The sequence below is a fragment of the Mesoplodon mirus genome (assembly GCF_964341445.2).
Source record: "Mesoplodon mirus genome assembly, chromosome: 11".
Classification (NCBI taxonomy): Eukaryota; Metazoa; Chordata; class Mammalia; order Artiodactyla; family Ziphiidae; genus Mesoplodon; species Mesoplodon mirus.
The window spans coordinates 45,618,930-45,634,809 of NC_138987.1; the positions used below are offsets into that span (position 1 = coordinate 45,618,930).

General features: G+C 47.2%; 2 protein-coding genes across 9 annotated transcripts in view; one reads left to right on the plus strand and one right to left on the minus strand.

The window, feature by feature from the left end:
• Positions 1-4,739: 4,739 nt before the first annotated feature.
• The window catches only part of PPP6R2 (protein phosphatase 6 regulatory subunit 2), an 85,210-nt gene continuing 74,069 nt past the window's right edge, over positions 4,740-15,880 (plus strand). For 6 of the 8 annotated variants that reach the window (XM_082636988.1, XM_082636983.1, XM_082636986.1 and 3 more), the window contains exon 1: positions 4,740-4,952. The gene's annotated coding sequence lies outside the window, so the exon portion shown is untranslated. Of the gene's footprint in view, positions 4,953-7,707; positions 8,111-15,880 lie in introns of those variants that run through there. The other 2 variants (XM_082636987.1, XM_082636984.1) reach the window with 2 other exon arrangements.
• LOC309811789 (ATP synthase subunit g, mitochondrial-like) lies at positions 12,479-13,476 on the minus strand. The gene has a single exon (XM_082634958.1). It carries the CDS (start codon positions 13,462-13,464, stop codon positions 13,153-13,155), a length of 312 nt encoding a protein of 103 aa, XP_082491084.1. The 5' UTR covers positions 13,465-13,476; the 3' UTR covers positions 12,479-13,152.

Here is a 15,880-nt window from a genome sequence, read left to right on the forward strand (position 1 = left end):
CCCTATTGTTCATCCATTGTCAGTGTTTTATGTTGACCATGTGAAGGACATTAAAGTCCTAAAACATCTAAAAAAAAAAGTGTGAGTCCTCTAATTTTCAAAACTGTTTTGGCTACCTCAATCCTTTGCATTTCTGTGTAAATTTTAGTATTAGCTTGTCAGTTTCTATTAAAAAAAAAGACCACCTGTTGAAAAATTCACCGATATTGCACTGAATCTATTGATCAGGTTTGGGGAGAATTGCCATCTTGGCAATACTGAGTCTTTCTTTTTATTTTAAGGAATTTTTAAAAACTAAATTTATTTATTTATTTATTTATTTATTTATTTATTTATTTATTTATTTATGGCTGCTTTGGGTCTTTGTTGCTGTGCGTGGGCTTTCTCTAGTTGCGGCGAGCAGGGCCTACTCTTCGCTGTGGTGCGTGGGCTTCTCATTGCAGTAGCTTCACTTGTTGCAGAGCACGGGCTCTCGGCGTGCAGGCTTCAGTAGCTGTAGCTCGCGGGCTCTAGAGCACAGGCTCAGTAGTTATGGCGCACGGGCTTAGTTGCTCCGCGGCACGTGGGTTCTTCTCGGACCAGGGCTCGAGCCTGTGTCCCCTGCATTGGCAGGCGGATTCTTGACCACTGTGCCACCAGGGAAGCCCAATATTGAGTCTTTTAATCCATGAACATAGCATGTCTCTCCATTTATTTAGGTCTTGTCTAATTCTTCTCAGCAGTGTTTTGTAGTTTTTATTGCATGGGAGTTGCAAGATCACCCCCAGATTTGATGATTTGTAGAAGGGCTCATAGGACTCAGCATAGAGTCATTTTCATGGCCATGATTTATTACAGGAAAAGGATACAAGGTAAAATCAGCAAAGGGAAAAGGCTCATGGGGCTAAGTTTGGGGGAGACCAGGTGCCAGCTTCCACGGTCATCATGTAGCTACACAGGACAAACTTAATTGTCCCAGGGAGTTGTGACAATGGGTGTGAAATGTTGCCAACCAGGTAAGTTCATCAGAAACTCAGCGCCCACGGTTTTATTGGGAACTTATATTTATTTCCTAAGGCTGCTGTAACAAACTGATACAAACCTGGAGACTTCAAACAACAGAAATTTGTTCTCTCACAGTTCAGGAGGCCAGAAGCCTGAAATCAAGGTGTCAGCCTGGTTGGTTCCTTACAGAGGCTCCAAGGGACAATCCATTTCAGGCCTCTATGCTACCTTCTGGTTGCTGCCAGCAATCCTTGTAGGTTTATCACTCCAATTTCTGTCTCTGTCTTTACATCGCTTTCTTCCCTGTGTCGTCTCTCCTTTTCTGAGAAGGATACTTGTCATTGGATTTAAGACCCACGCTGATCCAGGATGATCTATCTTGAGATCTTAACTTAATAACATCTGCAAAGACCCTTTTTCCAATTCACAGGTTTGGGGTAGATGTATATCTTTCGGGTGGGGCCACTGTTCAGTCCAGTGCAGGGCTGGCCAGGTAGGCAGTCTCTGTCTGGTGCCTAACAAAATTCCAGGCACCCAGAAAGAAAGCAGATTTCAACATAAGTCATATTGTTTGGCTCAAAGAGCCACTCTGATCATTTCCAGGGATGGTGGGAACCTTCCCGAAATCCAGGTTCTCAGATGCCAGTCAAGGGCTAACTGTGTAAGCAGGGGTTTTATTTGTTTGTTTGTTTTTGTTTTGTTTTTTGGTAACTTGTTAGCCTGCTGCACTGACTCTTTTCTGTATGCACTTCTTTTGTTATATTTATTCCTAAGTATTTTATTCATTTTGATGCAGTTGTAAATGGAATCTTTTTCTTTTCTTTTCCTTTCCTTTTGGCCACACCGTGTGGCATGTGGGACTTTAGTTCCCTGACCAGAGATTGAATCCAGGCCCTCGGCAGTGAAAGTGCCGAGTCCTAACCACTGGACTGCCAGGGAATTCCCTGGAATTTTTTTCTTAATTCCATTTTCAGATTGTTTGTTTCTAATTATAGAAATACAACTGTTGTTTGTATATCGATATTGTATCCTGTGACCTTGTTAAACTAGTTTATTGTTTCTAGCAGATTTTTTTGATAGATCCCTTAGGATTTTCTAAATAGATGATCATGTTATCTGTGAATAAAGACAATTTTGCTTCTTCCTTTTAATCTGTATGACTTTAATTTTTTTCTTGCCTTATTGCACTGACTAGAACCTTTAGTGCAATGTAGAATCATTTCAAATATTTCTTCTGTTTCTTTCTTCTTGTTCTGATATTCCCATTATGTGTATGTTACACCTTTTGTAGAACAAAAGTCCTTGGATGTTCTGTTTTTTTTCAGTCTTTGTTCTGTTTGCCTTTCAGTTTTTGAAGATTCTATTGAGATATACTCCATTTCAGAGATTCTTTCCTTAGTGTTATCCAGTCTGCTAATAAGCCCATCAAAGGCAGTCTTCATATCTGCTACGGCGTTTTTTATGTCTAGCATTTCTTTTTGGTTCTTTCTTAGCATTTCCATCTCTCCGCTTGCATTACCCATCTGTTCTTACATGTCGTCTACTTTATCCATGAGAGCCCTCAGCATATTAAACATAATGGTTTTAAATTCCCAGTCTGATAATTCCAACATCTCTGCCCTATCTGGTTCTGAACCTTGCTCTGTCTCTTCAAATTGTGTTTTTTACCCTTTAATTGTGTAATTTGCCTTGTAATTTTTTCCTGATAGCCAGACATGATGTACTGGGTGAAAGGAACTGCTATAAGTAGGTCTTAATAATGTGGAGGTGAGGTGTGGGAGAGGGGAAGCCTTCTATGGTCCTGTGATCAGGCCTCAGTTCTTTTACTCAGCCTGTGCCTCTGGACTGTGAACTTCACAAGTGTTTCTCAGTCATTTTTCTCCCCTTGGTTGGGACAGGCTGCCCAGAGGAGGCTGGAGCTGGGCATTTCCCTTCCCCTGGTCAGTTAGGCTCTGACAACACCCCAGCAGGTCAGGCTCTGGTTAATAAGTTTTCCTTGAGAGCAGCCTTGTTAAGGAGAGCAGAGTGCTCTGTCGCATTAGGAAATGGTTCCTTCCCTCCCCCTGCAAAAGCTTGAGGGGACTTTGCTCTTATATTTACTTGGGAACCTGCTCATGCTCCAGGGGTAAATCTCACAGTATTGTGTCGGCTCCCTTATGACTGGGTCCCCCACAGTTTTTTGTTTTTTGTTTTTTTTTTTGTGGTACGCGGGCCTCTCACTGCTGTGGCCTCTCCCACTGTGGAGCACAGGCTCCGGACGCGCAGGCCCAGCCGCTCCGCAGCATGTGGGATCCTCCTGGACCGAGGCACGAACCTGCGTCCCCTGCATCGGCAGGCGGACTCCCAACCACTGCGCCACCAGGGAAGCCCTGGACTTCTTTTCACTGGGTGCTCTGCTGACTGCAACAAGCTGGCCTCCAGCAAGTGTGGCAGGATAGAAGCCGGGAGCCTGCTGGGAGGCTGCTGCTGTGAGTCAGGTGAGAGAAACCTGGACCAGGGCTGCAGGAAGAGAGCTGGCTGTAGTTAGAAGTCGAGGGACGTGTGGATGAACCAAGGATGGGGTGGGAGAGGGGAGGAGCCCTGGCTGACCCCAGAAGAACATCACGATCAGGATGAGGGTTGCAGGCACGCACAGCCGGACAACCAGTGGGAGCATCTCAAGCACTGGGACTCCTAGCCCTGAGCCCCTGTTCTGCAGCTCTACCCACCGCACCTCCAGCCTTGGGGGTGGGGTCTGCGCTTGCAGGGCTTGTAATCTATTCGCGGTTGAGAGCTTGACGCTTTTTTAATTCCCACTTCCTGAAAGTTCATCCTACAGAACTTGCCAGAAACCTGCCCTGCCGTTTGCCTGGGGAAGACGTCCAGGGGAAGATGTCTCCGCAGGAGCCGGACGTGGGGAAGCGGGCGCCTGCCACCTGCTGAGCAGCTCCGGAGCAAACCTTCTCCCGCAACGTCTCCCGCTCCCTCTGCCGCCAAGGCTCAGCATGGCCAGGGGTCAGATCCGTTTCCGCCACGGACCACGTGCATTGGAAGCCGAGAGGTAGTAAGGGGATGACTGGCAAGAGCGTTAGATGTTCCTTACGTGTTCCATTTCTTTTTCCACGTCTCCCATGGTTCACGCTGCCACCTGAAATAACAATTCGCATTTTAGAGATCAGTTTGATTGAGTCAAACAACTTCGACAAATGCCAAATGCACATATTTTAATGTGCAAAATACTACGAGAACCTGGGGGGCACCTGGAAAAACCATGGGTCTGGTGGCTGCTGCTCCGACGCTCCCAGTCCGGGTAGTAGTGAGGACGGAGAGCTGACCACTGCTCACTGTTGCTCTGGCCTTGTCCACGCCATGTGCCCAAGGAGTTCAGGAGACACCCAGCTGCCCCAGTCGCAGAGGCCTTCAGCCTTAGAGTTAGGCTCCCAGGGAGCAGGGATACCCCTGCCCCAGATGTATGACCCTCAAATCGTTTCAGGCCTCCGGAGGGGTTGTTCTGTTGCTGATGTTGTGTTAGAAAATGTATCACCGCAAACGCATTATCCCATCAAAACTTACGCTCTTGCAGAAATTTTGCGATACCTCAGAGGGACCAGCGGAGGAAGCCTCGCCCGCCCCACCCCGCGAGGCCCCGTCCAACAGAGGTCCCGCCCACCTAGAGGCCCCGCCACGCTGCGAGCGCGAGGCCCCGCACGAGGCCCCGCCCCCGCACGAGGCCCCGCCCCCGGCGTGCGCGCGCCCGGCCGCCGCCACCGCCATTTTGGAGTGACCGGAGCGCCGCCCGCGGCCCGAGCCGGTCCCGAGCCGCCGGCCCGCCGCGCTGAGTCTGTAGGCGCCGTGTCCGTGGGCGCCTCGCCCGGCCGGGCCCATGTGCGCGCGGCCCGCCCCAGGCCGACCGGGCTTCGCCTCCGCCCGCGCCCTGGCCTCCACCCGGGCCTCCGAGGAGCCGCCGCGACGCCCGGCCCGCGGGGCAGGTGAGTGCGGCCGCGTCTCAGAGCCGGCGGTACTAGCTGGCCGGGCCCGGAGGGGCCACCCCGTCAGTGTCCTCATGTCGGCGTCCACCAGCTGCCTGTCGCTGCCCCCTCAGTGTCCACCCCTTTGTCAGCGTCCACGCCCCGCCCGTCGCTGCCGCCGTGATGCTCGCCTTGTCAGTGCCCACCCTTGTCAGCGTCCCCCAGGTTAGTGTCCACCAGATCAGTTTCCCCCATGTCAGTGCCCGCCCCGTCAGTGTCCTCTACAACGGCGTCCACCCCTGACAGTGACGTCGTGTCAGTGTCCACCACCAGTGTCTCCCTTGACGGCCCACCCGCACCAGTGACCTCCCATCAGTGTCCACCGCACCACTCCGTTAGTGTCCCATGTCAGTGCCCTCCCGCCTCCTTTATCCCCTCAGAGTCCCCCAAAGCGGTGTTCACCCCCACCTGTGGTGCCCTTCCAGTCAGCGACTCCCACATCAGTGACCCCCCAAGTGCCCTCCTCCCTGCCAGTAACCTTCCCCTAATGTCCTTCCTCCCCCTGTGCTGCCGATGCCCCCAACATCAGTGCCCCCCCAGGCGAGATCCCCCATCAGTCCTCCCAAGATTGTCGGTGTCCCCACTCCCCTCCTCACTGCTTCCTCCCTCACACCGCTCTGTTAGGGACCCTTCCCGTCAGTGCCCTGACCCACCTGCCAGTGCTCCCCCTCGCAGTGCCCTCTCCAGGGCCGGTCTCCTGCCAGTCGATGTGGGACTCTACCCTCCCCACTGCCCGCTGTCATCAGTCCCCTTATCCACTCACTGGCTCCTCTCCCTGCTACTGTCCCCTTTCCATTACCATGTGGGCTCATGTGTCTCCAGTCACCTACCCCCATTCTGTCACCTCCTTACCCCTCGCAGCCCCATTTCTTCCTTCATCTCCATCACCTCTTCCCTTCACACCTGTCACCTTCCCCCATGTACTTTACGGGCCCATTGAATGTCCTCCCACCATCACTGTGACATCTTTCGCACACCCCCACTTCTGCTTTGTGTCCTTACAGCCTAACTACCTGCATCGTCTGCCCACTTGTTACTGACCGCTCCCACTTTGGTACTGATCACCACCCTGTCACCACCAGCTCGTTCAGTCTGTCACTTCCGCTTAGTTCCTGCATTTCACTGTACCCCCTCCCCCATTTTGTCCCTGTACCCACCTGTCTTGTCCTTAGGGCCTTTTCCAGCCTCTTACTCTTTCACCCACCTGTCACCTCCCCCATGGCCTCTTTCTGCCATGCCCTTGGCCTCTCAGTGCCCAGGCCCTCACTGGCACTCTCAGCTGTTCACCTTTTCTTCATGTCCCTTCCTTTCTGGCTTCTCTTCCCTTTTGGCATCTCAAACTGTCACGTCAGCTAAGCTCTGGAAGGCAAGAAGCAGCTGGCTATGAGAAGAGTGGGGGACAGAGACTTCTAGACCGAGGGGGCAGCACATGCAAAGGCCCTGAGGTGGACCTCCAGGAACCTAGATAAGACTGATATGTGGCCAGGGTAAGGGGGAGACACAAGAGCCTTGGTTAGGGCATTGGCCTTCCAGTCATGCTGTTCCTTGCAGGCTGTTGAGTCTGAGTTTGAGGGACCCAGGCTGGAGATTGAGCTGGGGAGGGCCATCAACACATGAATAAGAGGGGGAGAGACAAGGCATTGGGAGTGAGTGTGTTTGTGGTTTAGACCTTGGTGATGACTGAGGGAGTAATTTTGGAGGTAGAGCTATTGGGACGCGCTGATGGATTAGGAGAGGGGTGTGAGGGGAAGGGAGGACTCGGGATGATTTCTAGGCTTATTGATGGCATACATGGGTGGACTGGGGCACTTCGGATGGGTGGATGGGGAAGCTGGGGGGGGGTGGCAGTTGCAGGGGAGTTGTTTTAGGTTGGAGGTGGAAAGTAAGGCTTTCTTGTGGCTGAAAGTAGTGGGAGAATTCTGACAAGTTAAAGGGTAGTTAGGGAGAAGGAATCTTGCAGAAGAATCTGGAGCCCAGAGGAGAGGTCAGGCTGCAGGTATACGACCTCAGCACAGGATAATGTTTGAAGCCTAGGAAATGGCTATTTATTTGCACACACACGCAGTAGAACACTTCGATCATTTATTGTGTGCTGCTGTCTTACATGCTTAATATGAATTATTTAATCCTCACAGGAACCCTAGGGTATAGGAACTATTATTTTCCTGTTTTATAGATGAAGAAACTAAGATATACAACAAACAGGTGATAGAGCCAGGATTTGCATCCCAGGCTGGCTGATTAAAGCCTCTCCTCCCCCCCTTTTTTTTTGGTTAAGGAAAAGGCTAACTTTTAAAGTACTGTTTTTACATTTTTGAATAATAATGGTAATCGATTATGTTTTAGGCACTTTGGTGTTCGTGCATGTATGTGTTCCAATAAAACTTCATTTAGAAAAACAAGCCCAGCCACTTTTTAAAGTACCTCATTAAAAAAAATAAAGTGCCTCATTTAATCTTTTTTACTTTTTTTTTTTTTTCGGTATGCGGGCCTCTCACTGTTGTGGCCTCTCCCGTTGCAGAGCACAGGCTCCAGATGCGCAGGCTCAGCGGCCATGGCTCACGGGCCCAGCCGCTCCGCGGTATGTGGGATCTTCCCGGACTGGGGCATGAACCCGTGTCCCCTGCATTGGCAGGCGGACTCTCAACCACTGCGCCACCAGGGAAGCCCACTTTTTTTTTTTTTTTTGCTCGCACCGCGCCTTGTGATATCTTAGTTCCCTGACCAGGGATTGAACCTGGGTCCACAGCAGTGAAAGTCCAAGTCTTAACCACCGGACAGCCAGGGAATTCCTGATTTTTTTTTTTTAAACAAAATGCTTTACCTTTTGTTAGCTTTGTATTTTCATGAGACATAACATTTTTACATAAAGTGAGTACGTGACTTGTGCAGAATTTACTATAGACCAGAGAGTGAAAACCAGTGCTAAATTCTATATTTTGACATCTAACCCAGTAATCATTTAATTCTTTTTTTTTTTTTTGGCCATGCCATGCGGCATGTGGGATCTTAGTTCCCCGACCAGGGATCGAACCTGCGCCTGCTGCATTGGAAGCCCGGAGCCTTAACCACTGGACCACCAGAGAAGTCCATTTAATTCGTAAAAACAAGTTAATGAGGTCGTTACTCTTAATATTCCTGTTAATATTCATGTGAGAACACTGAGGCACAAACAAGTAATGTACCCAAGGGTAGCGGTAAATAAATGAGAGAGCCAGGACTCAACTCATGTGGTCAGACTCCAGTGGGTGGTTATGCACATGGTAATCTGAACTCAGCATAAAATTCAGAGGACACCAAAATGTGTATCATTCTCACCCTGTCCATCAGCTATCCTCTTCCTCTTGGAAATCATGTCATGTCCATATACAACAAGCAGCTCTCTTTTTAACACAGAATGTGCAATCTTTTATTTCTTTAAAAATATTCCACCATTTAAAAATTATTGAAGAATATTTTACACCCAGTGCAAAGTACAGATCCTAAGTATATAAGTTTGATGAATTTTAACGAATGTATACACCCGTGTGTCCATCACTCATGTAAAGATATAGAACATTTCTGTCATCCCTAAAAGTTTTTCTTTGTGTCCCTTTTCAGGTATTAAAGCTATCCTTCAAAATCGCAAGGCAACATTTGTTCTGATTTCTGTTTTTACAGATTAATTTTGCACATCCTTGAACGTCATGTAAATGGAGTCATAAAGTATATGCTCTTTTGTGTCTGTCTTCTTTTGCTCAGATAATGTTTTTGAAATTTATTGATTTTGATGCCTGTCTATAGTTTTATAGTTTGAGTAGTATTCCTTTGTGTGAAAATATTTTTCTTATTGGTAGACATTTGGGTTGCTTTCACTTTTTAGCTGTTGTGAGTAAAGTCACTGAGTTTATTGTACATTCTTTTGTGGACATGTGTTATATCTTTTGAGTGAATATCTAGGAGTGGAATTGCTGGGTCATAGTATAGATATATGTTTAATTTGTTTTTAGAAAATGCCAAACAGGGACTTCCCTGGTGGCACAGTGGTTAAGAATCTGCCTGCCAATGCAAGGGACATGGGTTCGAGCCCTGGTCTGGGAAGATTCCCACATGCCATGGAGCAACTAAGCCCATGTGCCACTACTAAGCCTGTGCTCTAGAGCCCAAGAGCCACAGCTGCTGAGCCTGCGTGCCACAACTGCCGAAGCCTGCGCACTTAGAGCCCATGCTCCGCAACAAGAGAAGCCACCACAATGAGAAGCCTGCACACCGCAATGAAGAGTAGCCCCCGCTCACCACAACTAGAGAAAGCCCATGCACAGCAACAGAGACCCAATGCAGCCAAATAAATTTAAAAAACAAAACAAAACAAAAAATGCTAAACAGTTTTCCAAACTGGTACCATTTCATACTCCCATCAGTAATGTATGAGAGTTCTAGTTTCTCCACATGCATACCAACTCTTGATATTGTCAGTCTTTTTAACTTTAATTCAGGTGGTAGTGGTATTTCATTATGGTTTTAATAACAGTGGTGAGCAACTTCTCATATGCTTTTTGACCATCTGTGTATCTCTTGTGAAGTGTCAGGTCTTTTGTCCACTTTTTGTTGGATTGTCTTTATTATTCAGTTTTAGGAATTCAAAAAAATATTCTGTTGTAAGTCCTTTATGATATTTGTGTGTATGTATATACATATACAGTGAGGGAGTGGGAGGAGGAGAGGAAGTGAGGGGTGAATGTTGTTTCCTATTTTGTGGTTTGCCTATTTGTTTCTTAATGGTATCTTTTTTTAAAAATTTTATTTATTTTTGGCTGTGTTGGGTCTTTGTTGCCGCACACAGGCTTTCTCTAGTTGTGGCGAGTGGGGGCTACTTTTTGTTGCAGTGCATGGGCTTCTCATTGCCTCATTGAGGTGGCTTCTTTTGTTGCAGAGCACAGGACCTAGGCGTGCGGGCTTCAGTAGTTGCAGGATGCGGGCTCAGTAGTTGTGGCACGTGTGCCCTAGAGTGCATGAGCTTCAGTAGTTGTGGCACGTGGGTTCAGTAGTTGTGACTCACGGGCTCTAGTGTGCAGGCTCAGTAGTTGTGGCACATGGGCTTAGTTGCTCCACAGTATGTGGGATCTTTCTGGACCAGGGATCGAACCTGTGTGCCCAGCATTGGCAGGAAGATTCTTTTTTTTTTTTTTTTTTGTGGTACACAGGCCTCTCACTGTTGTGGCCTCTCCCGTTGTGGAGTACAGGCTCCGGACGCGCAGGCTTAGCGACCATGGCTCACGGGCTCAGCCGCTCTTCGGCATGTGGGATCTTCCCGGACCGGGGCACAAACCCGTGTCCCCTGCATCGGCAGGCGGACTCTCAACCACTGCGCCACCAGGGAAGCCTGGTAGGCAGATTCTTAACCACTGCACCAACAGGGAAGTCCCCCAATGGTATTTTTTTACGAGCAGAAAATTTTAATTTGGATGAAGTCAAAATTGCTCAATATTTTATTTTTACGTTTTTTATGTGTTGTAAGACAGTTGTGCCTGTACCAGAATTGTGAAGACACTGTCCAGTGTTTTGTCTTTGTAGAAGCTTTATAGTGGTAGCTTCTGTATTCAGGTTTATGATTCCTCTTTTTCTTTTATTTTTTTTTAAAAAATATTTATTTACTTATTTATTTTTGTATTTATTTATTTGGCTGCACCGGGTCTTGTATTTATTTATTTATTTGGCTGCGGCATGTGGGCTCTTAGTTGCGGCACGCAGGATCTAGTTCCCCGATCAGGGATCAAACCCAGGCCCCCTGCATTGAGAGCATGGGGTCTTAACCACTGGACCACCAGGGAAGTCCCGCTCTTTTTCTTTTAAACAGCTTTATTGAGATACAAATGACATACAATAAACTACACATGTTTAAAGTGTAAAATTTGATAAGTTTTGACATATGTGTACACCTGTGAAATCATCACCACAGTCAAGATAGGGAATGTATCCATCATTTCTCAAATTTCCGACTGCCCCTTTGGATCCCTCCTTCCCACCCTTTTTTGCCCCTCCACGTCCAAGCAAATACTGATCTCCTTTATGAATGATCTGTCTTGCATGATTTTTTGTGTGAGGTGGAAAAGGGTACATTTTTTTCCCGTATGAGTTATACAATCATTCTAGCATCGTTTGTTGAGAACTCTTTTTCCTCCTTTAAATTGCATGGGATCCTTCATTGTAAATTAATTGAACATGTGTATGCAGGCTTATTTCTGGGCTTTTTGTTATGTTCCATTGGTCTATATTTCTATCCTGTGCCAACACCATGCTGTCTTTTTTTTTTTTTTTAATAATGATTTATTTATTTTTGGCTGCGTTGGGTCTTCGTTGCTGCACACGGGCTTTCTCTCGTTGAAGCAAGCAGGGGCTACTCTTCGTTGCGGTGTGCGGGCTTCTCATTGCGGTGGCTTCTCATTGCAGAGCAGGGGCTCTAGGCGCGCGGGCTTCAGTAGTTGTGGCACACGGGCTCAGTAGTTGTGGCACACGGGCTCAGTAGTTGCGGCTCGCGGGCTCTAGCGCGCAGGCTCAGTAGTTGTGGTGCACGGGCTTAGTTGCTCCGCGGCATGTGGGAACTTCCCGGACCAGGGCTCGAACCCGTGTTCCCTGCATTGGCAGGCGGATTCTTAACCACTGCGCCACCAGGGAAGCCCCATGCTGCCTTAATGTCTGTAATTTTATGGTCCGTCTGGAAATCAGGTAGTGTGAGACCTCCACCTTTATTCCTCTGCAAAATTCTCTTGCCAGTTTTAGAATAAGCTCTTCAATTTTTTTTTTTTTTTTTTTTTTTTTTTTTTGCGGTATGCGGGCCTCTCACTGCTGTGGCCTCTCCCGTTGCGGAGCACAGGCTCCGGAAGCGCAGGCTCAGCGGCCATGACTCAGGCTCAGTGGCCATAGCTCAGGAGCCCGGCCATTCCGCGGCATGTGGGATCTTCCCGGACCGGGGCGCGAACCTGTGTCCTCTGCATCGGCAAGCAGACGCTCAACCACTGCGCCACCAGGGAAGCCCAGCTCTTCAATTTGGATAGGAATTTTTGCTGGGAGTTTTGTTGGGATTACTTTTTTTTTTTTTTTTTTTTAACCAATCACTTGTATTTATTTCAGGACATAATATACTATTTTGACCCATGGACGCTACTAAACTATAATCCTGTTAAATATCTATAGGATATTTTATTTTTGTAAAGATAGGTCTTTAAAAAAAAAGACAGATTAATAACATATCAAAATTAGATTGAAAACATAGGTCATTGCTTTCATTCTCTGTCCTAGTGTTAAAGATGTTACAAAGACACACAGAATATCACCCGGCTAGTCTCTTTTGGGGAAGCTATATTCAAATTGACAAAAAGTACCCCTACATTTACAGACAGAGCTGTTGTCCAAGGGGTCTTTCTCTGATTTTAGCAAAGAAAAACAGTCCAGGGGCTTCCCTGGTGGCGCAGTGGTTGAGAATCTGCCTGCCAATGCAGGGGACATGGGTTCGAGCCCTGGTCTGGGACAATCCCACATGCTGCGGAGCAGCTGGGCCCGTGAGCCACAATTACTGAGCCTGTGTGTCTGGAGCCTGTGCTCCGCAACAAGAGAGGCCGCAATAGTGAGAGGCCCGCACACCGCGATGAAGAGTGGCCCCCGCTTGCCACAACTAGAGAAAGCCCTTGCACAGAAACGAAGACCCAACACAGCCATAAATAAATAAATAAAATTAAAAAACAAAAAAACAGTCCAAATTGTATTCTTCATACTAGGTGATTTAACTAGTATATACCATGTTTGGCACATGGTATTATTTTTCTCCTACTGGAACAAGTTCTTGTTTTCTCAAAGCCTTTCCCCAACTTTTCTAAAATTAAGCTTAAATATCATTTATTTCAGGCCTTCAAAGTAAAATGCTATCCTCATATACACATGTACCAGGTTGGTATATTCATATCTATCCTTTCCAATTGCAAGCTAAGCAAACACATGCATTTAGAGCTGTATTAATGTATTAAAGCAAAAGACAACCCAACTTAATATCAAGAGAAATTGTGACCTTCCATGTAGTGCTTGACAGAGAAAACACTGATTTTGCCACATTGTCTTATTTTATTCAAATAGCAGTCTGCTCACACATGGTCCAAGAACACCCAAATAACAAAGCAAAGATTGGTCTTCAAACATTATAGCCAGTGATGCCACGCTTGCCTATGATCTCGCCAACATAAAACCACATCCACACCTCAGTGGCCACCAAACCATTCAGTAGAGCTTCCTTAACTGTTAGCTGTTTGAAGCTACCAGTTTGAGCACTATTGATAATTTTTTTCAAGCTCTGAATAGCTGTAGGGATCTCAGCAGGGGTTGGAGGAACCAGCTCAACCTTGGCATAGTGCCAAAATGTGGCCAGTCGAGGCTTCAAGTAAGTCACAGCAGCGCTGACTAGCGCCAGGGCCTTCTCCGCGAGGTTACGGACAAACTGGGCCATGGTTCTAGGACGGAAAGCCCGTCGTGCCGACTGTGGTTGGGATTACATTGAATCTCTAGATCAGTTTTAGAATTGAGTTATTAACTTTGAGTCTTCTGTGCAAATGGTATATCTCTCCATTTATTTAAATTTTCCTTAATTTTTCTCAGCAACATTTTGTAATTTTCAGTGTGAAAAGTACACTTTTTTCATTAAGTATGTTTGTAGGTATTTGATATTTTTGATGTTATTTAAAATATTTTTATATTGTTTTTCAACTACTTGTTTTTTTAATAAGTATTTTTTAATATATTTATTTATTTTATTTTGGCTGCACCGGGTCTTAATTGTGGCACGTGGCATCTTAGTTGCGACATGCGGGATCTTTTAGTTGCAGCATGTGGGCTTCTTAGATGCGGCATGTGGATTCTTAGTTGTGGCATGTATGAGGGATCTAGTTCCCCGACCAGGGATCAAACCTGGGCCACCTGCATTGGGAGCTCAGAGTCTTGCCCACTGGACCACCAGGGAAGTCCCTCAACTAGTTAATGTACAAAAACACAGTTGGTTTATGTATACTTACCATGTATCTTGCAACTTTGCTCAATTCACTTATCAGTTCTCATGGTAGGTTTGTATATTCCTTTGTGTTTTCTATCTATATAATCATATCATCTGTGAATAAAGACAGTTTTTTCCAATTATTATGCCTTTTATTTGTTTTTCTTTGTAGTACCAGCTAGAACCTCTAATATAATGTTGAATGGAAGTGGTGATAGTGGGTCTTCATTGGTTGGGGAGGTTGCTTTCTGGTTCTATTTTATGGAAAGTTTTTACCATGAAGGGGTGTTGGAGTTTGTCAAATGCCTTTTCTACATTTGTTGCGATGATTATTTGGTTTCTGTCCTTTTTCCTATCAATATGATGTGTTGTATTAATTAATTTTCAGCTGTTAAAGCAACTTTGCATTCTTAGGATAAATCCCCTTAGTGTGGGGTGTATAATCCTTTTAAAATGTGGCTGGGGGGAAGTCCCTGGCAGTCCAGTGTTTAGGGCTCCGCGCTTCCTTTGCAGGGGGCACAGGTTCAATCCCTGGTTGGGGAACTAAGATCCCACATGCTGTGTGGCACAGCCAAAAAACAAAACAAAAGAAAGTGGCTAGGGTTTCCCTGGTGGCGCAGTGGTTGAGAGTCCGCCTGCTGATGCAGGGGACACGGGTTCGTGCCCCGGTCCGGGAAGATCCCACATGCCGCAGAGCGGCTGGGCCCGTGAGCCATGGCCGCCGAGCCTGCGCTTCCGGAGCCTGTGCTCCGAAACGGGAGAGGCCACAACAGTGAGAGGCCCGCGTACCGCAAAAAAAAAAAAAAAAAAAAAAAAAAAAAAAAAAAAAGTGGATAGATTTGGTTTACTAGTGTTTTGTTAAGGATTTTTGCGTATATCATATATATTCATGAGATATTTGTGTATGACCTTTTTTCCCCGTATGATATCTTTTTTAAAATTTTTTTTAAATTTATTTTTGGCCATGTTGGGTCTTTGTTGCTGTGCACGGGCTTTCTCTAGTTGCGGCGAGTGGGGGCTACTCCTCGTTGGGCTGCGTGGGCTTCTCATTGCAGTCAGTGGCTTCTCTTGTTGTGGAACACAGCTCTAGGCACGTGGGCTTCAGTAGTTGTGGCACACGGGCTCAGTAGTTGCAGCTGGCGGGCTCTAGAGCGCAGGCTCAGTAGTTGTGGCGCTCGGGCTTAGCTGCTCCAGGGCATGTGGGATCTTCCCGGACTAGGGCCTGAACCTGTGTTGGCAGGTGGATTCTTAACCACTGTGCCACCAGGGAAGTCCCTCCTGTATGATATCTTTTGTTTTGGTATCAGGGTACTACCAGCCCCAGAGAGTGAGTTGGGAAGGTCTTCATTTCTTTTCATAGATTGGATTTCTGTATGGGATCATATTCCTTTGGCTTGAAGCACTTCCTTCAGTATTTTGCATGTTGTGGGTATACTGGGGACAGAATCACTCAACTTTTGGTTGTCTGAAAAAGTCATTTACCCTTCAGGGTTTTTTTTTTTTTTTTTTTTTTTTTTTTGCGGTACGCTGGCCTCTCACTGCTGTGGCCTCTCCCGTTACGGAGCACAGGCTTCGGACACGCAGGCTCAGCGGCCATGGTTCAAGGGCCCAGCCGCTCCGCGGCATTTGGGATCTTCCCGGACCAGGGCACGAACCCGTGTCCCCTGCATCGGCAGGCGGACTCTCAACCACTGCGCCACCAGGGAAGCCCTAATCACCTGTATTTTTGTGTGTGTGTGTGTGGTACACAGGCCTTTCACTGTTGTGGCCTCTCCCGTTGCGGAGCACAGGCTCCGAACGCGCAGGCTCAGCGGCCATGGCTCCCAGGCTCAGCCGCTCCGCGGCATGTGGGATCTTCCCGGACCGGGGCATGAAC